The sequence below is a fragment of the Lithobates pipiens genome, unplaced genomic scaffold (assembly GCF_037356315.1).
Source record: "Lithobates pipiens isolate NorthernLeopardFrog02 unplaced genomic scaffold, aLitPip1_a1.2 Scaffold_28, whole genome shotgun sequence".
NCBI classification, from domain to species: domain Eukaryota; kingdom Metazoa; phylum Chordata; class Amphibia; order Anura; family Ranidae; genus Lithobates; species Lithobates pipiens.
The window spans coordinates 36,645,161-36,672,759 of record NW_027507789.1 but is presented as its reverse complement, the minus strand read 5'-3'; the positions used below and the strand labels follow the sequence as shown (position 1 = coordinate 36,672,759).

At 44.9% G+C, this 27,599-nt stretch overlaps 1 protein-coding gene across 2 annotated transcripts in view; it reads right to left on the bottom strand.

Annotated features, from left to right (window-relative positions):
- The window catches only part of SGK2 (serum/glucocorticoid regulated kinase 2), a 102,395-nt gene that overhangs the window by 23,291 nt on the left and 51,505 nt on the right, over positions 1-27,599 (bottom strand). For both annotated transcript variants that reach the window (XM_077459091.1, XM_077459092.1), the window contains exons 4-10: positions 20,481-20,564; positions 20,229-20,360; positions 12,751-12,863; positions 11,312-11,348; positions 9,521-9,607; positions 4,591-4,686; positions 3,532-3,687 (exon numbers count right to left, since the gene is read on the bottom strand). In XM_077459091.1, the coding sequence (XP_077315217.1) occupies positions 3,532-3,687; positions 4,591-4,686; positions 9,521-9,607; positions 11,312-11,348; positions 12,751-12,863; positions 20,229-20,360; positions 20,481-20,564 (705 nt within the window). The remainder of the gene's footprint in view (positions 1-3,531; positions 3,688-4,590; positions 4,687-9,520; positions 9,608-11,311; positions 11,349-12,750; positions 12,864-20,228; positions 20,361-20,480; positions 20,565-27,599) is intronic.

Below are 27,599 nucleotides of genomic sequence, written 5' to 3'. Positions count from 1 at the left end.
TCCATTCTCCTGGCAAGCTCACCCACTTCAACTTTAAAGTTGCTGATACATTGCATAAAATCCGTGTGTAGGGAAGCCCGCAGGGAGACAAGCATGTCCTTAAGAGTTGATTCAGAGACAGGCTGGTTAGTGGCAGGAAAGGCAGAGATGCACTCAGCGAGTTCCCTGGTGTCAGCAGAGGATCTGTGTTCAGCACTAACCTGAAGAGCTGCATCCGATAGTCTCGGCCTAGATTTCACAGGGCTGCTGCTCAGAGGCGTAGATGTCCCCGGCGACCTTCTCCCCTGACCGATGCTGGGTGCTGGGCTCCCGGTGGAGGCTGAAGAGGATCCAGGGGAGGCATGCAGGCCGCCGCCGGCGCCATCTTGGCTCGATTCGCGGGCGCCGGCGGAAAGAAATCCGGCAGTTTTTTGGGCTGCGCGGGTCCTCTCCGTTTTGGCGACATCTCCGGAGGGTAGGGAGACTCACCGGAGTGATTTTCTGTCGTTTTCGCCGGCTCGGGGGATCTCTAAAGCGGAAGGATTCCCGTCGCTGGAGCGGAGCTCTCCTTCTATGCGGCCATCCACCAGTGCGCGGTAGCCACGCCCCCGATCTTTTGTAATTGTTAGTGGGGTCAAATTGACATTTGTTTTTTGACCAAAGTGAAATTAAAATTCAAAGGAGCAGAATGGACATTTTTTCTTGAACCAATGAATTTCAAACAGTGAATGTGGTCCTCATTTGGGAAACTCCATACATTCCGAAGCAAACATTTTTTGATGTGGTCTCAAATGACATTCTTCATATCAGCGAGTGTACGTTCGTAACGAACGTTTATTCAAAAATCTTGTAGTGTAATATCACCAAGTTTTCCGTATTGAATGGCATGCTTTCTTTGGCCAACAGAAATCTCTACCACAAAAGGGCTAGCTGATTGTGGTTGCATCCCAGCAAGGCTTCCCATTCCTCTTCAGATAGGACATAGACATAGGGCAGTTTTTAAACTCGGGACCTGGAGTTTTGCTTGGGCACATGTTCTCCCAGAGAATTTGTCATATGATTCTAATAGTTTTGGATTTATATGACTCCTAAGCAGTGGATTACTATGCTAAGCCACAGTCTTAACTGTCCCAAAGTAAAGATTAATGAATAACCCAGAGACTTCTGTATCAAGGCTCTTCATAACCTGATGCATACCAGGACCAAAGAGGTGTGCTGGTTGTGTAAAAGGCTCTTTGTTAGAAACGCAACCCAAAAAAGTGCTTCCTTTGTAAGTCTGCTGTTGTGCCAACAAAGAACAGCAAAATAATAGTGTTTTTCAGGCTGGGGAGTGGGAGTAGGAAAATAAGATTCTATGTCGAAACTAAGCACCAGTGTTCAGTTACCGTGACCCGCAAACCAGGATTTACCCTTCTATTTGCCCCAGTGACCATTGCCACTGGGAAAGAAATTGGTAGGAAAAAACATAATATTTAAGTGGTCACCAGAACACAAATAGAGAGGGCATTTTCTACTGGGATGCCTGTTCTGGAGGCAACTGTCTAAAGCGACCCATACCCTATACCAGTGATGGCGAACCTTGGCACCCCAGATGTTTTGGAACTGCACTGCAGAGTACATCATGTAAAATGTAGTTCCAAAACATCTGTGGTGCCAAGGTTCACCATCACTGCCCTATACACTCTAATTATATAGCATACTATATTGTCTAAAGCTGGCCATAAACAATGCTATCTAATGTCCTCTAGATCTCCCATCAACTAGGTAGTGCAAGGAACTCCCTGATTTGAGAGGAAATTAAATGGGAGGTTTAGATGTTTGCTCATATTACATGTTTTTTGTAACTCAAAATTAGATTGTATAGCGTTATGGCTGGTTAGAGAGGGGATTTTTCTTATTTTGGAGAGATTTCCGCTTACTTCCTTTTGTGTCTAACAGAGAGGAAGTGAAGTTAATTCTCCCCAATGGGACACAATCTGACAGGTTTTAAAAATCAACAAATTTATCCAAAACAAAGAAAAGTTTTGACTTTGCATACAAGGGTTGGTAACATCGGTTGCCTACCCCTTTCCCTTATTCTGCTGCATGCTCCAAGAGCCTGCAGATCCTGAAACTATGGGGTACAGGAACCCCAGAGTCAGAAGAAACTGTTTCAAGAGGTCACCTGTCAATACACTGTTCTGCAATAGTGATGCTATACTGCTCACCATCATTTCATAAATGTTCCAAAGTTTCATTGTGCTGAGGTTACACCCCTTCCCGCAAATCTAACCAAAAGTAGAAGAGCAAAAAAATATGGGTGTTCAAGGATGACCAGTGCCCACTCAGTATATCTATTTCAACAAACGGCATGTATAATATAAAAAAATAACATCTTTATTTCAAAACATTAAAAGTTGTACAAACAATGGGGGTATAATTTCCACCCCACATAAAATAAAACCAACAAAGCAGCGGTCAGAGAGATAGGAGTATTTCCTACACGTTTTGTGGTCACAGCTACTTCCTCGGGGCTTCACAACCTCGTCATCCGACAAAGTGCCTAATATCGACAATTTAAATCAAGTGAATTCATCATGTAAATCTGGGCTATGGGGGGGCGAAAAATGTAACCAAAAGGCGAAGATAGTGCCCAGCATAGATGAAACTAACCAGAAAGAAGGTTGAAAAAGGATTTTACCAGCCAAGTATGATTCTCAAAGAATGGGGCTATGGCAACAGGAGGTAAATGGCATTCACACCATTCCCATCATGGTCTGGCAGCATTGGCAATACAGCACCATCAACAATAGTTAACATGAAGAAGCGCTTCCATCATACACTCTATATAGTAAAATTGCTCCTGGATGACTGCCAAGGTACACAATGTCCAGTAGTTCCCTTGACTAATGAGGACGGATCCTGCTCACATCAGCACATCTCTCTGACTGCTGCTTAATTTATGTTGGGTGGAAATTTTGCCCCCATTGTTTGTACAACTTTTAATGTTTTGTAATAAAGATGTGATTTTTTTTATAATATACATGTCGTTTATTGAGTGGTCATCCTTGAACACCCACATCTTTTTTGCTCTTCTACTTTTGGTTATATTTCTCTGGGTTGATAACCACACTGAGTATTGAGCTGGATTAGCCATTATTTACTATGTGCAGTGTCTCTCCCACATCATTTTCTGTATACCTTTCCACAAATCCCCACCCTTTTGTAGCAAAATGTCACAGTTGATGCTCAAGCAATCTCTGTTACATCATGTGAGACAAGGGTATGATCTAGCATTCATACCTCCCATTGGGAGTGCCATGGACCAAAATTGAGTGACCCCAGGGCCAGATTTCCATTACTGAAGCTGGTAGGTGTAAGTCAAAACCCCATTGCTAGGATCACCATTTTTTATACAGAACATTTTGATGTTTTCAGCCCTGAGTGGCTGCATGCCCAGGTTCAGGTGGGGAGGCGTAAAACCATGACTGAACCTTTAACTTATTTAGCTGGAAACACAGAGGTCATACTATACGAAGAGCTATGAATATGTAATGGAAGGAGATACTGTACAAAGTCAGACTTGGCACCCAATCGGCAATGCTGATCCTTATGCAGAAGACCCTGGAGGATGTCGCAGGTGGCGGTTGTCTTTCCTCCTGGGAGTTGCAGCGGCTGGTTCAGGATGTTGTCATACATTTGGGAAACATCCCGGCTGTAAAACGGAGGCTGAGCAGAGACAAAGAAGGATGGATGTGAGAATGTTGAATGTTGGTGGGATAGTAAATGCAGCTCAGTGATAAGTAAATAGTAATAGTGAATAAATACAGTAATTGTAAACAGAACAATACATACACGGGAAGATATACAGATATTGCATAATGTATGGCCCAGCTTAAGGCTCTTTTCACATGGGTGATGATGGTATATAATTGCAATGTGTACTGCCCCAAGTGACATCATCTCTGCCTATAGGTGGGCAATAAAAATGTGGATGGACCATCTGTTTTTCTTGCCCCTTGACCACCCACCTACAGGCAGACATGGTGCCACTTGGGGCAGTACACATTGCCATGACATTAACACGACATGCCGAGTTTGACAGATGGCACCGACTGTCAAACTATACCATTTAAGTGAATGGGACCACCTTGCATAGCCAAACTATGACTGCAATCAAAATTATTTGATTGGTTAGTATTAGAAACACAGACACTTTTCTTTCATCGATGTGGCCAGGCCAGCACAGAAGCTCATGCAAGTTTTTTTTTGGGGGGGTTACATGATGGGGTGTGTAACTATGAGAAATTAGAAAAAAAAGGGGAGTACAGAAACAACAGATGATTGAAGTTCAGAGTCCAGACAGACACAGGTGTAAAGAAATAGGCTAAGTGTGAATAACAAGGTGGAGATAGTCCAAGAATAATAACATCGGAGACAAACTATGACCTGCCGACACCAGTCTGAGATTGCTCAACCTGGCCTTACCTCTTGTGTAAGCACCATGCCTTTAGTGAAAAGGGAGCAGAGAAATAGAAGAAAGAGAAAATGCAAAAGTGATGAGAGAAGAACATCTGACAGTGTGTACAACAAGGATAGTACTAGTTCTCTCTGCTCAGAAAAGATACTTGCCAGTCCATAGAGCATCTCATACAAGACAGCGCCCAAACACCACCAGTCCACGGTGCGGTCATACGGCTGCTTCCTCAGGACCTCAGGGGCCAGGTACTGGGGAGTAGAGGTAAAGCTGTGGTATCAGAACACGAATGGCATCCATGCTCATTAGTAGATGGTCATAAAAGGCCAACTCTGGGCAAATAAAAAATGATCCCTTGCAGTGAAGCTGTGCTTGTTTATGGCTAGGGGAACAACATAAGGAGATATACTTACCCAACCCTCCGTTCCTCCCTGCAGCCAGACTGGTCTGTGCAGGGTGTGCACCCCCAAACTCCAGCAGGCTAGGATCCTGACTTCATCAAGACCAGAGCAGAGTCCATAGTCCTGCACTGGATGACAGGACGCCGAGGGAAAGCCCACTGCTGGATTGCGGGGAGCACCGCCTGCCGGGGAGTGGAGGATCAGCTAAGTTACATGTTTTTTCCTCTCGCCTAGCTAAACAGAGCTTAATTAATTAATCCTTGCAGTGTGAGTGCAGCAACACTGCAAGGGGATCATTTTTTATATGCCCGCAGTTGGGCTTTAAGGTTGATGTTAAACAATAACCATTCTTTTAACTTTATGACAGTAATATGCATATATGCAGTGGAAAGTGGGTGGGCCTTAACACCCAGTTGCTGCATATATGTCTAGTTCTGAGACTCACTCCATCAGTGATCCCTGAACTGTCACCGACACCGACAGGTTAACTACCAACCATCGGCAGCCAGTAGGATGGACACGTCAGCACTGCAGAGAATTACCATGCCTCATTATTGGGAGTCCACTCTATCAGCCTTGGGCATCACAGCCCATTTAAAGAGCCAGTGCAAAGGGGTTAAATAGGATACTGTTTTCTTTTAACGTTAAATTTTAGTTCGGTTGATCTCCTGTAGCCTTTTTGCAGCCAATTTCTGTCTAAAGATCGACAAATGCACGGACTGAATGTCGGATTTTATTTTTTTTATTTTTTTTGCCGTGCGTTGTCTTGACATTCTGTCCATTTGTATGGGGCTCTAGTCTCCATAAGTGCATGTGACAAGTGACAAATGGCCATGCTGTTGTCAATCAGATCCTTCAATAAATAAGTTAATACAATATTCTGCTCAAATCTTGTAATTCTCTATTGCTTTCCATTTCTATTTTGTTAGTTTCCAATAGTGGTGCACCAAAATGAACATTTTGGTGCCGAAACCAAAAAATCAGGATGCAGTTCGCCGAAGCCAAAACCGAAATTGAAGTTTTTGAAAAAAATTGATATATTTTTATAAATAATTGCATTTAGACACATGCAATTAATTTTGTTCCGAAGTCCGACAAATTCATTAATAAAATCCGAAATAATAGTTAACTAATAATGACTTAACTATTACTAACTATTAAATTATAGGTATTGGAATTTCCTTTCAAAATTGGCTGTTCGTTAACGTAACAAAAACAAATTTATCCAATATAATGAATGGCGCATCTAAACAAATGGAACGTAACAAATTAATAATAATAAATAACAATAATAGTAATAACAACTTTTTATTATTATTATTATTATTATTATTATTATTATTAATAATAATAATTATTAATTTGTTCTATTTGTTTAGATGCGGCATTCATTGTTTTGGATAATTCGTAACTTCGGATAAATTTGTTATGCTGCATACACACGACTGGACTTTCCGGCAGACTAGGTCCAATGGACTCAGTCCGTCGGACAATCCGATCGTGTGTGAGCTAATCCCATCGTTTTCATTAAAAAAATTCAGACGGACCTAGAAATAGAACATGTTTCAAATCTTTCCAACGAACTCAATTCCTATCGGGAAAACCGTTCTTCTGTGTGCTGGTCCAATGGACCAAATACGACGCAAGGGCAGCTATTGGCTACTGGCTATTGAACTTCCTTTTTTAGTCCCATCTTACGTCATCACATTCAAAACGAATGCACTTAGTCTGTCCGTGTGTCGCCAAGTCAGTTCGTTCAGAAGTCTGTCGGAACGCCGCCGAAAAGTCAGTCGGGAAGACCGTTGGAACTAGTCTGCCAGGAAGTCTGGTCGTGTGTACGTGGGATTACGTTCACTGACAGCCAAATTTGAAAGGAAATTCCAATACCTATAATTTAATAGTTATTATTAGTCAGTTATTTTTTCTTATTTTCGAATTGCGATCATAACGAATGACGAATTTGGCAATGCACATCTAATTGCATTATATGCAACTTTTTAATTAATATCATGAATTTAAATGAATATTAATTCATTGTCGGCACCTTTTGAAGTAATGTTAAAAATCCTGCATTTTTGGTGCATATTTGGTCAGTTAAAAAAAAAACGCACCAAAAACACACCTCTCCATTGAAATGTATTGAAAACGCAGCAAGTGTTGTGTTTTTGATGCATTAGTCACATACCTATGAAAAACACATCAACAACACAAAAACAAAATCGTGGTAAAATTCACGGAAAAATCGCAGGTGTTTTCACCAGCCATTATCTGCACTTTTTTTCTTTCAGTACAACGCTGAAAATCCAATTTCCGGACGATAATTTTCGGCAGGCGAAACTTCGCTGCGTCACTAGTTTCCAACCTGTTTTTTAAAGCTGAACTTCACCTGGAAAGGGAAATTTCGCTTTTTCTCCTCCACCCCCTCTTAGCCCTTGTACACACGGTCGGAGAGTCCATCGGAATGTGTCCTATCGGACCGTGTTGTCGGATAATCCGACTGTGTGTGGTATGCATCGGACTGTTTCCGTCGGAATATCCGTTGGACCAAATTTTCCAACTTGCTGGAAATATATTCCGACAAACTGGTCCGATAGGATATACTCCGATCATGTGTAGAGAATTCCGATCGGACAAAGTGCCACGCATGCTCAGATCAAATTCCTACATCAAAGCTATTGGCTACTAGCCTGAACGTAGTCCCATCGTAACAAAATTACGTCATCACGTTCTGAAAGATTGGATTTTTCGACAACTTTGTCCGACCGTGTGTATGCAACAGTTTCGGACAAGATCTGATGGACAAAATCCAACGGACAAAATCCGACGGATTTGGTTGTCTGAATCTCCGACCGTGTGTACAAGGGCTTACACTTTTGAAGTTTCCTTTTCTCCCAGGGAGCAGGTACCTGGTTTTGAGAGGTACTCGCTCCCACTTCCAGCTGCCCCACACATGGGCTGAATGTCAGATGGTGTCTAATGAACCACCCGATATTTGGCCCATTACCTCGGCTCACATAATAGAGGATGATGGAGAAACGGCTTTCCTTTGCCCTATTTTTGACAGATAGAAGATTTCCACATAAATAAATAAAATTTGATATGTTAGATGTAAGACTAGTTTGGCATACACCAAAAAGGTAAACTCTGAAGATAAATCATGCTGGGTTAAAGTGATCACATATTCGGATTTTGGTTGGAAAAAGCTCAGATGGTTTTCCCGATGGAATTTCGCTCAAGCTGTCTTGCGTACACACGGTCACACCAAATTCCAACCGCCAAGAACACGGTGACGTACAACATGTACGACGGGACTAGAAAAAGGAAGTTCAATAGCCAGTAGCCAATAGCTTCCATCTCGTAGTTGAATCTGAGCATGCATGAGTTTTTGTGCGTCGGAATTGCATACACACGATCGGAATTTCCGAAAGAGACTTTTTCCGTCTGAAAAATTGAGAACCTGCTTTCAATCTTTTGCTGGCGGAAATTCGGCCAGCAAAACTCCGATGGAGCATACACACGATCGCATTTTCAGACGAAAAGCTCTCATCTGTCTTTTGCTGGCCAAAATTCCATACATACGTACGCGGCATAAGAAACTATTTCATGAAAAATAGAGTATAGGGTCATTAAGTAGTGGGTGTATATGGATTCTATTTGGAGAATAAGGATATTGTTAGATATTGTTAAGTAGAACTATAGGCAAAACTTTTTTTTTTCCATTTTTGGATAGGGTAAGGGAGGGTTATAACCTCTGTCAGATTTTTTTGGGCAATCTGTGCCCCATTGCGGAGATTCCCATCAAATCATTCTCTGCAGCTATTACCCTTTGTACCACCACCCCCTCCCTTTAGAATGTAAGCTCTACGAGCAGGTCCTTTTGTATTGTACTGTAATTGTGTTGTCCCCCCTATACATTGTAAAGCGCTGCGTAAACTGTTGGCGCGATATAAATCGTGAATAATGAATAATAATAATAATTTCCCTTCACTTCCTGTCCCATAGCTAAAACAGGAAGTGAGAGGAAATCCCTGCATATTAAGGGAATTGCTTGGGGACCCCCAGGTCACTAGTACTAGTGTCCCCATTGGAAGATTTCCCCTCTATTACTTATCTTGTTACGACCCATAATTTGGAATTTTCATACCTTTCACTTTCAATGATAATGGTAAACAGGACAAATAGAGAGGGTGGATCTCCTTAATGAGGGCCCAGGCAGCAATACAAACTGATAAGCATTCTAATTCACATCCACACTATCTAAAACTAAAAAAAAAAAGTTTTGCCTTTCATCAGGGGCGTTGCTAGGTCTACAAAAGATCTGGGGCTAGAGCCCATAGCAGCGTAGTAAAGAAAGTCATACGCTTGGGCGGGCATACACATGTATATAATATGTGTGTGTGTGTATATCCCCAGAGAGCCCCCCTCTTACATCAGGGTTCCCAGAGAGCCTCCCCCCTCGCATCAGGGTCCCCAGAGAGCCTCCCACTTACATCAGGGTCCCCAGAGAGCCTCCCCTCCCCTTGGGGACCCCTGCAGAGACTCTGAGTTATGGGCCCCAGATTCGGGGCTATAGCCCCAAAAGCCACCCCCTAGCGATGCCACTGCCTTTCGTTATACTTTAAGTGTCACTTTAAAGGCACATTTTTGCATTTTTCTTTGTATACGTTTTAGAAGATCTGCATACCTCAGGAGTCCCACAGAAGGTACAAGTGGTCTCTTCTGGCTCCATCCCCTCTTTGCAGAGACCAAAATCAGTCAGAACAACATGGCCCTAGAAGTAAGCAGGAGATAACATTCGGCTGAATTTTGCTGTTAAAGCAACTCTTTAGCTAAAAAAAATATGTAAATAAAGTCCTCCTTGCAAATAAGCCAGCTAACACCCTCCCTTCGGATGCCCATACATCTCAGCTGTAATGAAGGGAAGCAGGTGCCTTAAAGAGGAAGTAAAGCCTCTCTAAAAAAAAACAAAAAAAAACACACCATGCAAGACAAAGGCATAATGAGCTAGCATGCATAGCATACTAGCTCATTATGAAACGGCATGCCCAGTGCGCCTGTGCTGTTGTCTACGGCATGCATGCCGCCTTTCTTGCAAATATCTCCTTAACCATGTAGGTAAATGAGATATTTCTTGCACCTACAGGTAAGCCTTAATCTAAGCTTACCTGTAGGTCAAAGTGGTCTGGAAGGGTTTACAACCACTTTAAGACTCTGCAAAATCTGACACTTCCGTTCCTGGAGGTGAACCCAAGGTTCTGTAGGTTAGTTCTTAACAGTTGTTCTGGCCCTCCACAAAAAAATTAAAGTCAGCAGCTATAAATACTGTAGCTGCTGACTTTTATTATTAGGACACTTACCTGTCCAGGGAGCCCATGATGTTGGCACCCCAGCCGATTTTCAGATCGGCTGGTGGGTGCTGCCATTCCCAGTAAGGAAACATTGCAGGCCGGTCCCTACTGCGAATGCCGGTGGAGGAAGGAGGAGGGGGGCCGAACTTCTAAAGGGACGGTGCTGTGGAAGTGGGGAAGGAGTACCTGTCAAAAACAGGCAACAGTTTCCCCCTCCCCCCTAAAAGGTGCCAAATGTGGCACCGAAGGGGAAGAAGGAGACAGATAAGTGTAAGTTCCAATTTTGAGTGGAACTCCGCTTTAAATTGAATTTGTATGCAAGTTGGAACAGGTACATTTTTTAAGTGTATCTGCGCAAAAAAGTTATACGTTTTGGATAGCATAGGGAAGTTTTAACTGGCCATGCAGTGATATAGGATTGCTGGACAGTAGGTTGCAGAATGCGGTGAGCAGCAAGACAGTTTCCAGGACCAGTGTAACGTCGCGCTGCCTCCGTATGCAAGTCAGATTGTAATTCGGGGACTGCCTGTATATGAAAAGGCAAATGTTTTAAAACTGGCAAAAATTGGCAATGTGCCCTGCAACGTGTTGGGACAAACGTGACTGTGAATATTTTTGTATCCCTGGCAAGAAAAAAAGAGGTCCTCTTTAAGAAAGAATATGAATAATACTTACCTTTCCAAGGGTGGTAATTTCTTTCTATGTTCTTCTCATGGGCTACTCTAGATGAAAACTCAGAATGATTTCTGGTGGGTGTCCCCATCCCATTTTTACCCCTTCCCTCTTTGGTTGCTAGGACTCTGGCACAGAAACCAATGACGTTGTGGCCCAGCTGCCAGCATCCCAGCAACCAGTGATATCATGCATTTGGCTGGGCTGTACAGCATCTTTGGTCATCGGCAGGCTGCACCATAATAACTAATCATGCTGGGTGGCCCAGCTGCCAGCATCTTAGCAACCTGCTTAGCAACACTTTGCATGTATACATGGCAACATTACTAAGCTGCAGCTGGTCAGAAGTGACATTCCGCCCTTGGTGCCGCCGCCCACCAAGTGCCACCTAAGACTGTCACCTCACTTTGCCTTCTTTTCTTTTTAAAATCTCTTTTCACTTTCTCTTTTCTTACCTGGCTGTCAAGCAGGATGTTTTCAGGCTTCAAGTCTCTAGAAAAGGCATAATATAATAATAAGCATGTATTTGTAGAACAAGCAGTTTCTGCTGTTAGGTTTATTGTGTCTCTAAAATGAACACTATGTCCTATATTTCTCATTATGGCCTAGATTTGTCTCAGTCTTCTTTTTAATAACAATAATTAAAGCATAGATGGACAATTATAATTAAGTTCAAACATAACCATTAACCACTTTACCTCTGGAAAGTTTTACCCCCTTCATGACATGGCCTTCAGGGCATTTTTTTGCTATTTAGCACTGTGCTACTTTTAGACCCCTTTCACACCGAAGGTGTTTTGCAGGCGCTATAGCGTTAAAAATAGCGCTGGCAAACCACCATAAAACAGCTGCTCCATTCACTCCAGGGTGAAAGCCTTAGAGCGGTGCGCAGGCAGTGCGTCAGAAAAAGTCCTGCCAGCAGCTTCTTTGGAGCAGTGAAGGAGCGGTGAACTCACCGCTCCTCCACCGCTCCTTCCTATTGAAATCAATGGGGCAGCGTTGTCACACCGCTGGCAAAACGCCGCTGCGGCAACATTTTGAGGGCAGATTTAACCCCTTTTTGGGCACTAGCTGGGGTTAAAACCTCCCCACTAGCAGGGAATAGTGCCACTAAAACGACAGTAAAGCGTATAACACGCACTTTTTCCCCCTTAAAATCGGGGGAAAGTCGTGGGTGCGTGTTATACGCCGATCCCCACTGTCTGTGAGTCTAAAATACTGAGCGCCGCCGAAAAATACCGAGCGCCGCCGAAAAAGACCGAGCGCCGCCGAAAAAGTACACAGTACAGTCGGCTCTGTCTTTTTCGGCAGCGCTCGCTCCAGAAACAGCAGGGAGGCGGGACTACGAGCGGAGCCGAGCAAGTCGGCTCTGTCTTTTTGGGCGGCGCTCGGTCTTTTTCGGCGGCACTCGCTCAGTCTGTCTCCGCGGCAGGAAATTTAAACATGGGCAAGGCTGCAAACAGCGCTGGCCAAGCTGCAAATGACACTGCAAAGCTGAAAACAGCGCTGGGCAAGCTGCAAATGATGCTGGGCAAGCTGCAAATGACACTGATCATTCTGCAATGATGGACAAGGCTGTTGATGCACACTGATAAGGCTGCATTGACGGGCATTTAAATCTAAGTTTTTTTTCCTTAAACTTCCCTCCTAAAACTTTTTTCCTTAAAATGCCCTCCTAAACTTGGGGTGCGTGTTATACCCCGATAAATATGGTACTTATATTTACAAAAATGTGAGGGGTGTACTCACTTTTGTGAGATACTGTATGTATATCATCTGTGCATTTTCCTGTTTGTCTGGAGTACAGCTTTAATTAAAACATTTTATAACTTTAGTAGGAACAAAAGATTTATGGAAATACTTCTGATGACCTGAAATCTGCAGTAACTCTTACCTGTAAATGATATTTTGAGAGTGTAAGTAGCCAATAGCACTAGCCACCTCCGCCGAATAGAAGCGGGCCCGGGGTTCCAGGAAGGAGCGCTCTCTTTGTAAGTGGAAGAAAAGCTATAAAGGGAGGATAAACACCAAGTACATTTTTAGTGATATACAAAACTTAGAGGCAAAGTAGGAAAACCTGACAAAATTTTTTTTTATATATAAAAACCCTTCCATATACCCAGCGAAGTGACTGGCCTCAGGTAATACACAGAGATTAAACAAATGTTCGTACATAAGTTGTACCTGTTTATATGCAGTCTTCTCTTCTCTACAGTTATTCAAAGTGCAGAATTTTTACAACTTGTCTGACCTTTCAGAAAGCAGGGGGCAGGGAGCTGAAGTCGTAGAGCTCAGTGAGAGCTGATTGGAGGGAAGGGACACACCCTCCTTCACACAGCACACTGGAACAGAGCGGAGGCAGCCAATCACAGGTTGTGTGCTGCAGCTCCCTTCTTTGTCACCTTTTTCTCTTGGTGTCAGGAAAACCTGTCAGAATTGATTCATGCTGATAGCAGAGGAATGAAGCAGCAGACAGAAATGACACTCAGTGTTCTGGATTGAGACAAGTACACACTATAGAGGGATATGCCTTATTCATATTCCATTGAAAAAGAGGGTAGTGGCTGGTATGTCCTTAATAGATAAGGCACCTCATCCCATAAAGTGGATACAGTAAGGAGCAAGGGAGAGGGGATTGTTGCGGTGCCATAAATAACTCAAGAAATTAAGTTAGAAAAAAATTAAATATATACATTTTTATTACAATACATCCAAATTTAAAAAGAGCCAACATTGCAGTGTATGATCACATGTAGCGAAGAAACAAATAGCAATATTTTGTTGACCAAATTAATGATGGTAAGTATAATAGCAGGTCAACTCTTCCCGACTAGTTTCGCCAAGGCATTGGCTTCTTCAGGGGAATGGAATAAAGCAAAGATCAATTTGCCTTGGCGAAACTAGTAGGGAAGAGTTGACCTGCTATTATACTTACCATCATTAATTTGGTCAACAAAATATTGCTATTTGTTTCTTCGCTACATGTGATCATACACTGCATTGTTGGCTCTTTTTAAATTTGGATGCATTGTAATAAAAATGTATATATTAAATTTTTTCTGTTACAATACATCCAAATTTAAAAAGAGCCAACAATGCAGTGTATGATCACATGTAGCGAAGAAACAAATAGCAATATTTTGTTGACCAAATTAATGATAGTAAGTATAATAGCAGGTCAACTCTTCCAGACTAGTTTCGCCAAGGCATTGGCTTCTTCAGGGGAATGGAATAAAGCAAAGATCACTTTGCCTTGGCGAAAATAGTAGAGAAGAGTTGACCTGCTATTTTACTTACCATCATTTCTTTGGTCAACAAAATATTGCTATTTGTTTCTTCGCTACATGTGATCATACACACTGCATTGTTGGCTCTTTTTAAATTTGGATGTATTGTAATAAAAATGTATATATTCCATTTTTTCTAACTTGATGTCTTGAGTTATTTTTGGCACCACAACAATCCCCTCTCCCTTGCTCCTTACTGTATTCATATTCCATGTCTGAGGTTTACAACCACTTTAACCGCTTGCCGACCACATAACTTGGTTATACGGTGGCACTTCCAGGTAAGGGGCACGTGGCGCGCTGCGAGCCCTGCGGCTGTGCTGTGTTAAGATACAGAACAAGCCGATCAGTGGGCGCCGGCGAGTGGATGTGCACGGCACCCGCTGATCAGCAAGAAGACACACAGAACAGAGCTCTGCCTATGTAACAAGGCAGAGCTCTATTCTGTCAGAAGGGATGTGATGGAATTCCTGTCCTTGCAAAGCAGTAAAACAGCACATAGTAAGCACAAAAACACTGGTTAGGCACACATTCAACTGTTTGACAGCCCTAGATGTATAACCTCTCCCCAGCCAGTGTCATTAGTACAGTGACAGTGTATATTTTTAGCACTGATCACTGCATTAGTGTCACTGGTTCCAAAAAAGTGTCAAAAGTGTCAGTTAGTGTCTAATTGTCTGCCACAATATCGCAGTCCTGCTATAGGTCACTGATCGCCACCATTACTAGTATAAAGAAAAAGTAAATAAAAATTCCAGTATACTGTATATCCCATAGTTTGTAGACTCTATAACTTTTTCACAAATCAGCTTATGCTTATTGGTATTTTTTTTACCAAAAATATGTAGCAGAATACGTATTGGCCTAAATTTATGAAGAAATTCGATTTTTTACATTTTTTTTTATTGGACATGCTATATAGTACTGTAATACTGTTTTTTTGTTTGTTTTGTTTTTTTTGTTTTTTTCAAATTTGTATTTTTTTTTGTTTATAGCTCAAAAAATAAAGACCACAGAGGTGATCAAATACCGCCAAAAGAAAGCTCTATTTGTGGAGAAAAAAGGGATATAAATTTAAAGCGGTGTTCCACCCAAAAGTGGAAAGTCCGCTTATATGCTTCCCCCCCCCGCCCCCTCCGGTGCCACATTTAGCACCTTTCAGGGAGGAGGGGGGGAATGGGGACCTGTCAAAAACAGACGCGGCCTGATCTCCTGGAAGTTCAGCCCCCCTCCTCTTTCCCCCACCACCGGGCCAATTAGAAAGCACAGTGCGCTTCGCCCATGCACAGTAGGGACCCAGCTGTGACGCCGAAAGTCTTCACTGATGGGTTCCCTTACCAGGAATGGTGGTGGCAGCACCCAGGAGTCGTTCTGAAGATCCGCATTTACGAATCAGCAGCTACAGTATTTGTAACAGCTGACTTTTAATTTTTTTCGCCCAGGTTGGACCTCCTCTTTAATTTATGTACCGCACAACCGCGCAATTGTCATTTAAAATAACACCCTGCCAAAAAGCAAAAAATTGCCTGGTAATGAAGGGGGTAAATCTTGTGGAGGTCAAGTGGTTAAAGGAAACCTATCATGAGTAAAATATGAAGGCTGCCGTTGCTGACCTTCATCTGAAAATACCAGCTGCCTGGCTGTCTATGGCTTCAACATCGCTGACCCAGAACAAGCATACAGCCAATGAAGGCACAACAAACCACCAATAGCAAACAATAAACACAGTGATCATTTGCAATGTACACTTATTAAGGCATATACACATATTTATAAAGGGACCCCCTCATCCAAAGTGATCTCAGTAGGGAAAAAAAAAAACAGAGGGAACTTGTTTGTGATTCTATGGACCTATGAATGTGCAGCATTTATAGAAGAGGAGGTAAGTATTTTCTACATTTGAATACATTCCTCAATAGCCGTAAAAGATATTACCATACAAAAGTAGCTGCGACGTCATCACTGTGCTGTACATAGCCAGAGCAGAGCTGTGGGAGGGGCTCAGCAGGCTCCACCCACTACAAACTGCCTACTGAAAACTACAGGAGGGGGCGGAGACAAGACCAGTTACCCTGCACAAGAAGGGAGAGCAGCAGTGAGCGGTCTTTATTACAGAGGCAATGTTTAACACTTGATTACTGTACAGATCCGGAAGAAATACACAAAGCACACCAAGATCCCAGTAAAAACACACTTGTATTTAGACAATATTTGCTTACCCCAGAGTTCAGCTTTAAAGTGATCCTACCTATATGACAGCCCAAACCACTGCCAACCCCTATACTATTCATCTCTGCCACAGAGAGATCACACAAGTACACGATAAGCGGGATTCAATTCCCATAACATTTATCAGGCTTTGACAAGTTGCTGAACACGCAGATTAATCATCGCTATCTTAGTCGCCATCCACCTTGTTTATAAACAGTCAAATGACTGTACGGTGTACATGTGGGGAAGAGGCTGATGACACAGCACAAAGCTCCCCAGGCATAATGTTCTCTGCACAGAGGATCAGGTACCAAGGATAGAACACCATGGTGTCAGCGCGTATTTACTGATCGGGAATATGGAACATCAATTGGATTCTAGAAGAAAAGTATTCTTTCTACATGACCTGTGTGTGGCCTCCGAGATCTGCTTACCTAGGCTCAGGTGTCATTGAGAGCTACAGACAAATTTCTCAGCGTTCTAAAGATTTCCATATAGAGAGATCTCTGTCTGTATGGGGCTATTGTATGGTGACAACAATGGGCCTTTTTTTCGCCTGGCCATAGCCAGTGACAATATCTAAACCGAAAATGGCATATACTGCAGCTTACCGGTTCTTAGATCTGGTGGCTGTATTAAAGTGGAACTGAAAGCAAAACATTAAAATTTGCAAACAGGCAGGCTTTTTAATGCAGAAGAAACATGCAATGGGGTTGGGGCAAATAGACTGTGCATTTTGCAAAGTGCAGCTGTTCCAGGACTTAGTAAATGAGGAAAACTTCACTTTGAAAAGACTACCTAATCACGTGCAAGGAAAAAAATAAAATAAAATAAAAACAGCATTTTTGCTTGCACATGATTGGATGATGGAGGTCAACAGAGCTTCTGATCATCTACTAAGCTGTGGGGCAACTGTACTTTGCAAAGTGCATAGTCTCTTTGCCTTTAGTAAATCAACCGGTACCACCCTCTACTTTAGGTAGGTGCTAGTAGTAGGATTTTTGTAAGTACAGAAAAATGTAATCAGGCCTGTTTGTTTTGATCTGTGTGGGCTGGGAGTGGCTAGGAGTAGGCTGGTGACTCACAGATAGCATCATCTTTTGGTTACCTCCCTTCTGCTTCTAGAAGGAATGAGGGGAACAGAGGTGGAGCTGTCTGAGGCATTCTAAGGAGCCATGACCAATCCCCAACCTGGACTGGCAGGGGGAAGGCCTCCTTAAATACCTTGAGTCAGCCTAGCTGGGAGGAGTTGTCGGGTGGAAGAAGCTGTAGATGGAGTACTAGGTTGTCAGGGGCCTATGAGGCACTCCCTAGTCTGGGGGGGGGGGCGGTGACCTTGGGCCTGAGGAGTTTGGGTGCAAGTTGGACCCTTGCTGAGAAACAAAGAAGGATCTGGACAGGAGGCACAGAGAGAACCGAGAAAGAAAAACGGGAGCTAGTGTTGCCAGGCAAGTCACCAGGAGGGGTCCACCGGAGTACAGTTTGGAGGGCTGGTTTGTGACAGGCAAAGTTGTCAAAGCTGGGGAGGCATGCCGGAGCAGACTGGTAGTGTGCAGTCTGAGATAGATGTAGAGCCAGCAGGATAGACTGTGATGTCATGGGCAGTGGAGTCGGGCAGCAGCAGCCAGGAAGGTTGGCAGGGCCTGAAGAGGACTGACTGGGAGCAATAGTCCACCAAGGTCAGCTATCACTAAAGACTTCCCTATTTTTGTTGCTACACTAAGGGGACCTGTGATCCCTGCCTGCAAATGGCAGTTGCTAAGGCCTGACAGAGTCAGAGTTGAACCTACCATGTTCTAGCTGTACCAGGAACCAAGTATTGTACAGGAGAGAGAGGAACAGTGTACAAATAAGCGTTGTGCTGCAGGAGACTGGAACTCTAGAAGTGTCAATATAGGTTTTAACTGATCATTTTATTGATTTCCCTTATTGACTTTGGGCCTCCCATAATTTCCCTTAACCTATCAAGAGTTTAAAATCCAAAACAAACATATGGACTGTTCATTGTCTCAAGAGTGACTGGGAAGTGAATGCTGGGCTGGGCAGGGTTACAGGTGGACCACAAAATCCAGCAGCCCCTATGAGGGTACCGCTGCAAACCCCTATATCTCTTCTGCAAAAACGACTTACCTGCCTGTTCGCAATCCCCAGCAAAATGTACGTGGAGCTGCCCATGTGCAGCTAAGTAGATGTTGATTTACTAAAACTAGAGAGTACAAAATCTGGTGCAGCTATGCATGGTAGCCAATCAGCTTCTAACTTCAACTTGTTCAATTCATTTATGACAAAAAAAATACCTAGAAACTGATTGGTTTCTATGCAGAGCTGCACCAGGTTTTGCACTCTCCAGATTTAGTATATCAACCACATAGTGTGCTGGAATAATTGCACTGCTGTACATGCACATGAGTGACGTCATCACATGCCAGCCAAGCAAAGCAGCAGAATACAGGCACTAAAGTCTCCATACGCACCTGTCCAATGGTCCTGCCCCAGCACGCCATTATCACGAGTGCTGAGAAAAAAAATGATGTATAGCGCTTGTGCCTAACAATGCAATCCATTGGTGCATGGGCACCTGGATGCGTCCGGGTGGGGTCATATGTTGACTTTTGTAAGTTGTGAATGTTTTGTTTTCTACTTATGGTTATTTTTTTTTAGAACCCACTACTACCCAACCCAGTGTCCCTGTACTTTCCTGTGCACTTAGCCCTGATTCACTGCGCAACTCCAGCGCGACTTCAAAGCCGCAGGTCAGTGTGATTTGCACCTCCGATATCATTGAGGCTTGTGACTTAGTTTAACAAATGTCTATGCAAGTTGCAATGAAATGGGAAAAAGGTAGTGCAAGAACTTTTTTCAAAGTCACTGAGTAAAATATGAAGGCTGCCGTTGCTGACCTTCATCTGAAAATACCAGCTGAAGTGAAGGCACAACAAACCACCAATCAAACCAAATCAAACCAAACAATAAACACAGTGGTCATTTGCAATGTACACTTATTAAGGCATGTACACATATTTATAAAGGGACCCCCTCACCCAAAGGATCTCAGTAGGAAAAAAAAAAAGGGAGGGAATCTGTTTATGATTCTATGGACCTATGGATGTGCAGCCATCCGGCATTTATAGAAGAGGAGGTAAGTATTTTCTACATTTGAATATATTCCTCAATAGCCGTAAAAGATATTACCATACAAAAGTAGCAGCGATGTCATCCCGTGCTGTACATAGCCAGAGCAGAGCTGTGGGAGGGGCTCAGCAGGCTCCACCCACTACAAACTGCCTACTGAAAACTACAGTAGGGGGCGGAGACAAGACCAGTCACCCTGCACAAGAAGGGAGAGCAGCAGTGAGCGGTCTTAATTACAGAGGCAATGTTTCACACTGGATTACTGTACAGCCAAGTTTGCGGAGGAGGAAGGAAGTCGAGCATCTTCATGTAAATAGGGAGGGAGTTGTCCCTGTTTTGTTTCAAGTTGGGTATCCCTGTGACATCCAAGTTATCACCCGCTAATAAAATAACAAAAACAAGCCAAGGACTGATTTCTGTGTCTGAGTGAGTGAAGGAAATGCTAAGTGACTGGCTGTGCAGCAGTGGGGACTCGAACATCAGCAACTCTTACGAGGGGTGTGCTACAGTAGTGTGCAACTAGGCACATGTCGGGGCCTGCACTACGTACCTGCAATAGTAACGTTTAAAAAAAACAAATAGACATTTACTTATACAGTTCTACAAACTGAATGCACATTATGTACAATGATGAGTATGACAGAGGGGCAGAGGATTCTGAGTTCCAAGAGAACCTGTATTTTCACAAAAGGACCATTTGTGTGCTATGTAGGAATGGAGTGTGAAGTTACTGCAGCCTCACCTCGCCTCCATTGACGTAGTCCAGGACAAAGTAGAGTTTTTCTGCAGTTTGGAAGGAATAATGCAGGCCTACCAGGAAAGGATGTTTCAGGTTCTTAAGCAGGACATTCCTTTCAGCCATAATGTGAGATTGCTGGGAAAAAGAATAGCATACCATTAAAAATGAATACTGACCTTAGAGACCAAAACACACATAGCTGCCTATTGGGAACGTCATATACCATAATGTGTCTCCGTAGGAAATCAATCTTACCTCCTTTTTTTTCAGAATGGTCTTTTTCTGCAGAACTTTCACTGCATAGAACTTACTGTCACTTTTACGTTTTGCCAGGAGGACCTATAGGGGAAAAAAAATCATTACAAGATGTATACGTCTACACTTATATAGGGATGCTGTTAAACGATTGTGTAAAGCCACCTTGAACAACTGCTCATCAACACTACAGCTTGAATTACAGGCAGTCTCCAGCTTACAAACAATATGTTCTGTAGGATTGTTCTTAATGAAGAACTCCCCATCCCCCCCCCCCCCCCACTTACCCGATGGTGGTATCTGCACATTTCAAATGTTCACCAATCCAGTGTTTACGGCGTTGACCCGTTGAGATCATCTTATGCTCGGCCACAGCTACGTCCTGCACCGCCATGTTTTACATTCTTATGTTCTACATTCTTATGTTCTATGACATCATCGAGAGGCCCACCGACTCTTTCGGGTTCAGCGGGCGGGCCTCTAGATGACGCGCCAAAAGGTCCGCCCCTCCTCCTGTTCTTCAATAATAGCCTATGCCTCCTGGGATATGTGACAAGGCGGTATCTCCCTCAGGAGGGTGAAGGTCCACTTTAAGTTTATTTTGTATGTAAGTTGGAACAAGTACAAGTTTTTTGGATAGCATAGGAAAGGGTTAACACCCCTGTAACATTTGTTTTGCTGTCTGTGCCCCTGTTCAGAAGATTTCACCTCACTTTCTGTCCCTGTGATAATTGGATTTTGAAAATGTTGGGTTGTCGTGGAAAAACTCAACAAAGCTTCTGTGGAGACACCTTTTTCCCCATGATAACTCTTAGGCCGCGTACACACGGGCGGACTGTTCGCCCAACCTTGTCCGCTGAACAGTGTTTGGGCGGACAGTCCGCTCGTGTGTGGGCTTTCAGCGGACAGTTTCAGCGGACAGTTGGACGGACAAAGTCTTTCGGAAATTCCGAAAAACTGTCCGCTGAAACTGTGTTTGAGCGAACAGTCCGCCCGTGTGTAGGCTACTTTCGAAATGAGCCAACTGTTCCCGCTCGGAAAGTCCGCCCATTTCGAGCGCGTGTACAGGTAGGCGGGGCCCGCGAAGGAGACGTCGCGGGCTCCGCCGCCTGGAATGGGCTTAAAGGGGAACCCCAACGCCGAAAAAAATCGGCGTGGGGGTTCCCCCAAGGGTCCACACCAGACCCTTGTCCGAGCACGCTACCCGGCCGGCCAGGAAAGGGGGGCGAGCGAGCGCGCCCCCCCTCCTGAGCCGTACCAGGCCGCGTGCCCTCAACATGGGGGGTGCCTTGGGGAAGGGGGGGCCGCGCGGCCCCCCCACCCCAAAGCACCTTGTCCCCATGTTGATGAGGACAAGGGCCTCTTCCCGACAACCCTGGCCGTTGGTTGTCGGGGTCTGCGGGCGGGGGGCTTATCGGAATCCGGGAGCCCCCTTTAAGAAGGGGGCCCCCGGATACCGGCCCCCCACCCTATGTGAATGAGTATGGGGTACAATGTACCCCTACCCATTCACCTGTGAAATAAAGTACAAAAAAAAACACAACACAGGGAAAAAATATTTTATTGCACAGCTCCGGGGGTCTTCCGTCTTCGGGGGTCTTCTCGCCGGACTCCTCCGCTATCTGTGTGTAGCTCTTTTACTAGCGGAGGAGCCCGGCTTTCTTCCTCCCCGCCGCCGGCCTCTTCTCCCGACTTCGGGGGTCTTGTCCCCCTCTTCGGTTCTTCTGCCGGGCCACCGCGCCTTCTTGTAGCTCTTTTACAGGCGGTGGCCCGGTCTTCTGTCGCCGCTGTCGCTGTCGCCGTCGCCGCCTTCCGTTCTTCTTCTTCTTCTTGTTCTTCTTCTTCTTCCCCAGGAGATGTTGACACATTACCGATGGGTGGACCAAAAGTTTATGTCAGTTGCATCTTTTTTTATTTATTTATTTATTTTTTGGGCAAATTTCTTTTTATTAATTCTTTCAGAAGAAATTGCATTCATGGAAAAGTTTAATTTCCCTATGCAACACCATTCCAAGCACTAAACTGCATATGAGCAAATGGGTGCTGACATTTATTACTAAATACTAAATGCCCTGTACACACGGTCAGACTTTCCCAGGGAAAATGTGTGATTGGCTCTTGTTGTCGGAAATTCTGATAGCGTGTGGGCTCCATCTGACTTTTTCCATCGGAATTTCTGACAAACACAAAGTTTGAGAGCCGGATCTAAAAATTTCCGACAACAAAATCCGATCGTTTAAATTCCAATTGTGTGTAGACAATTCCGACGGACAAAGTGCCACGCATGCTCATAATAAATTACGAGACAAAGGCTATTGGCTACTGCCCTCTTTATAGTCCCGTCGTACGTGGTTTACATCCGCGCTCTGAACAATCGGATTTTCCGACAACTTTGTGCGAGTGTGTGTATGCAACACAAGTTTCCGACGGATTTTGTGGTCGGAATGTCCAACCGTGTGTACAGGGCATAACCAGAGGCGGCTCTTTAATTAGGCAAATTAGGCGATTGCCTTAGGCCTCGCCCACAGGAAGGGCCTCGCCATCGAGCGATTGCCTAATTTGTCTCTGAGGTGTTGTGCTGCACTGTCTGCTGCTGTGTGGAGTGTGGGACAGTCTCTCAAACGGCTGAGTGAGCGGGCGGCGGGCGCGCTGCACACAGCTGCAGACAGAGTGAGCTCCGCGGCGGTGGACGAGGGGGGGTGATAAGAGTATGTCTGACTGTCTAATCTGCATGGCTTAGGCTGCCTGCGTGTCCAATAGCAGCAGCGCCGTCCTCCGAGTCCTAGCCCTTCCTTCCCCTAACGGCGGCCCCATTGCATGCCGGGAATTGTAGTTCTCCCACAGAGCACAGGCACATAGACTTCAACATGGCCGTCTGGTGCCTGTGCTCTGCAGAGACTACAACTCCCAGATTGCACTGCAGGGCAGAGCTAGAACATCATGTGTTGCTTCTCCAACTGAGTCCTGCTGCCTTTACCAATTTGTCACCAAGGCGAGGAGCAGGAGCAGGTACAGTTTATATATATATATATATATATATATATATATATATATATATATATATATATATATATACATACATATATACATATACATATATATATATATATATATATATATACACACACACACACACACACACATATATATATATATATATATATATATATAGGTTTTTCATATATATATATATATATATATATATATATATATATATATATATGAAAAACCTAACAACAATGCACCCCCACCAAATCTAAGAGTCCAAAGGCCATATTAATGATGGCACAGTGGCTGCGTTTAATGGCACAGTTGCTGCAATTGATGAGCACAGTGGCTGCGTTTGATGGCACAGTGGCTGCATTTGATGGGCACGGTGGCTGTGTTTGATGGCACAGTGGCTGCATTTGATGGGCACGGTGGCTGCGTTTGATGGCACAGTGGCTGCATTTGATGGCGCAGTGACTGCATTTGATGGGCACAGTGGCTGAGTTTGATGGGCACAGTGGCTGAGTTTGATGGCACGGTGGCTGCAATTGATGGCACGGTGGCTGCAATTGATGGCGCGGTGGCTGCATTTGATGGGCACGGTGGCTGCGTTTGATGGGCACGGTGGCTGCGTTTGATGGGCACAGTGGCTGCGTTTGATGGCACAGTGGCTGCGTTTGATGGCGCAGTGACTGCATTTGATGGGCACAGTGACTGAGTTTGATGGCACGGTGGCTGCAATTGATGGGCACAGTGGCTGAGTTTGATGGCACGGTGGCTGCAATTGATGGGCACAGTGGCTGTGTTTGATGGCACGGTGGCTGCAATTGATGGGCACAGTGGCTGAGTTTGATGGCACGGTGTCTGCAATTGATGGCGCAGTGGCTGCATTTTATGGGCACAGTGGCTGAGTTTGATGGCACAGTGGCTGCAATTGATGGGCACAGTGGCTGTGTTTGATGGCACAGTGGCTGCTTTTGTTGGCACGGTGGCTGCGTTTGATGTCGCAGTGGCTGCGTTTGATGGGCACAGTGGCTGCGTTTGATGGCACAGTGGCTGCGTTTGATGGCACAATGGCTGTGTTTGATGGCGCAGTGGCTGCATTTGATGGGCACAGTGGCTGAGTTTGATGGCACGGTGGCTGCAATTGATGGGCACAGTGGCTGAGTTTGATGGCACGGTGGCTGCAATTGATGGGCACAGTGGCTGTGTTTGATGGCACGGTGGCTGCAATTGATGGGCACAGTGGCTGTGTTTGATGGCACAGTGGCTGCTTTTGATGGCACAGTGGCTGCGTTTGATGTCGCGGTGGCTGCGTTTGATGGGCACATTGGCTGCGTTTGATGGCGCAGTGGCTGCATTTGATGGGCACAGTGGCTGAGTTTGGAACGGTGGCTGCAATTGATGGTGCAGTGGCTGCGTTTGATGGCACAGTGGCTGCGTTTGATGGCACAGTGGCTGCGTTTGATGGCGCAGTGGCTGCGTTTGATGGCGCAGTGGCTGCATTTGATGGGCACAGTGGCTGAGTTTGATGGGCACAGTGGCTGTGTTTGATGGGCACAGTGGCTGAGTTTGATGGCACGGTGGCTGCGATTGATGGCGCAGTGGCTGCGTTTGATGGCACGGTGGCTGCAATTGATGGCGCAGTGGCTGCGTTTGATGGCACAGTGGCTGCGTTTGATGGCACAGTGGCTGCGTTTGATGGCGCAGTGGCTGCATTTGATGGGCACAGTGGCTGAGTTTGATGGGCACAGTGGCTGCAATTGATGGGCACAGTGGCTGCAATTGATGGGCACAGTGGCTGCGTTTGATGGCGCAGTGGCTGCATTTGATGGGCACAGTGGCTGAGTTTGATGGGCACAGTGGCTGAGTTTGATGGGCACAGTGGCTGCAATTGATGGGCACAGTGGCTGCAATTGATGGGCACAGTGGCTGCATTTGAGGGCACAGTGGCTGCGTTTGAGGGCACAGTGGCTGCGTTTGATGACACAGTGGCTGCGTTTGATGACACAGTGGCTGCGATTAATGGCACGGTGGCTGCTTTTGATGGCACAGTGGCTCCTGTATCATTGTCCGCCCACAGTCTCTGACCATTTCCTGTATCATTATCCGCACACAGTATCTGACCATCTCCTGCATCTTTGTGGCATGATTGTCTGTCAGCACCCTGTCAGTGGCTCCAACTTTTCATACCGTGTTAGCCAGGTAAGAGTTTGCTTGTCAAAATAAAACCGTCTCCTGTATCATTGTCTCTGCAAGTCTCTGACCGTCTCCTGTATCATTGTCCACACACAGTCTCTGACGTCTCCTGTATCATTGTCCACACACAGTCTCTGACCGTCTCCTGTATCATTGTCCACACACAGTCTCTGACCGTCTCCTGTATCATTGTCCACACACAGTCTCTGACCGTCTCCTGTATTATTGTCCACACACAGTCTCTGACCGTCTCCTGTATCATTGTCCACACACAGTCTCTGACCGTCTCCTGTATTATTGTCCACACACAGTCTCTGACCGTCTCCTGTATCATTGTCCACACACAGTCTCTGACCATCTCCTGTATCATTGTCCACACACAGTCTCTGGCCATCTCCTGTATCATTGTCCACACACAGTCTCTGACCATCTCCTGTATCATTGTCCACACACAGTCTCTGGCCATCTCCTGTATCATTGTCCACACAGTCTCTGGCCATCTCCTGTATCATTGTCCACACACAGTCTCTTGCCATCTCCTGTATCATTGTCCACACACAGTCTCTGGCCATCTCCTGATTTATTGTCCACACACAGTCTCTGGCCATCTCCTGATTCATTGTCCACACACAGTCTCTGGCCATCTCCTGATTCATTGTCCACACACAGTCTCTGACCATCTCCTGATTCATTGTCCACACACAGTCTCTGACCATCTCCTGTATCATTGTCCACACACAGTCTCTGACCATCTCCTGTATCATTTTCTGCAGTCTATGACCATCTCCTGCATGATTGTCTGTCAGCACCCTGTCAGTGGCTCCAACGTTTGATACCATGTTAGCCAGGTAAGAGTTTGCTTGTCATTACCATAATAAAACCATCTCCTGTATCATTGTCCACACAGTCTCTGACCATTGCCTGTATCATTGTCTGCACAGTCTCTGACCATCTCCTGTATAATTGTCTGCATAGACTCTGACCGTCTCCTGTATCATTGTCCACACACAGTCTCTGACCATCTCCTGTATTATTGTCCGTACACAGTCTCTGACCATCTCTTGTATCATGGATGTGAGGTCGGTGACTGTCCTTTAGCTGGGCTGTCTCTTATCTGGGACTGTCCCTTGGCTGGATTGGATGGGTCGGACTATGTCCCTCAGCTGGGTTGGACTATGACTATATCCCTCAGCTGGGACTGCTCCTTAGCTGGATTGGACTGTCCCTTAGGTGGATTGGATTGTCGCAGTCCCATAGCTGAATTGGACTGTCAAACTCCTATAGCTGGATTGGGCTGTCTCTCAGCTGTATTAGGCTGTCCCTTAGCTGGGCGTCGGACTGTCTCTTAGGTGGATTGGAATGTCACAGTCCCATAGCTGGATTGGCCTGTCCCTCATCTGATTGGCCTGTCCCTCATCTGATTGGCCTGTCCCTCATCTGATTGGACTGTCCCTCAGCTGATTGGCCTGTCCCTCAGCTGATTGGCCTGTCCCTCATCTGATTGGACTGTCCCTCATCTGATTGGACTGTCCCTCAGCTGGATTGGACCGTCCCTCAGCTGGATTGGACCGTCTCTCAGCTGGGTCGGACCGTCCCTTATATGGGACTGTCCCTTAGCTGGTTTGGACTGTCTTCACTAAAAGAAGAAATTTTGTTATATGAGTTTGTTCTGTCATTAATTGTATGGTATGAGATTTTAGTAAAAATCAACCTTATCAGCAAGGTGTGGCAAAAGGATTGTCTGCCTTAGCAGTTTTGTACATTGAACTTGATCTTGGCTTCAAAATTAAATTATTCATCTGTGATAGATGAATTTACAACTGCCAAATGTAGGCGACTGTTTTGCAACTTCTGATATTGAAACATTCAAAAAAATGTACTACTGTTAAAACTTCCCAGGGGGTTTGTGTATGAGCCCCAACTATAGTTAGC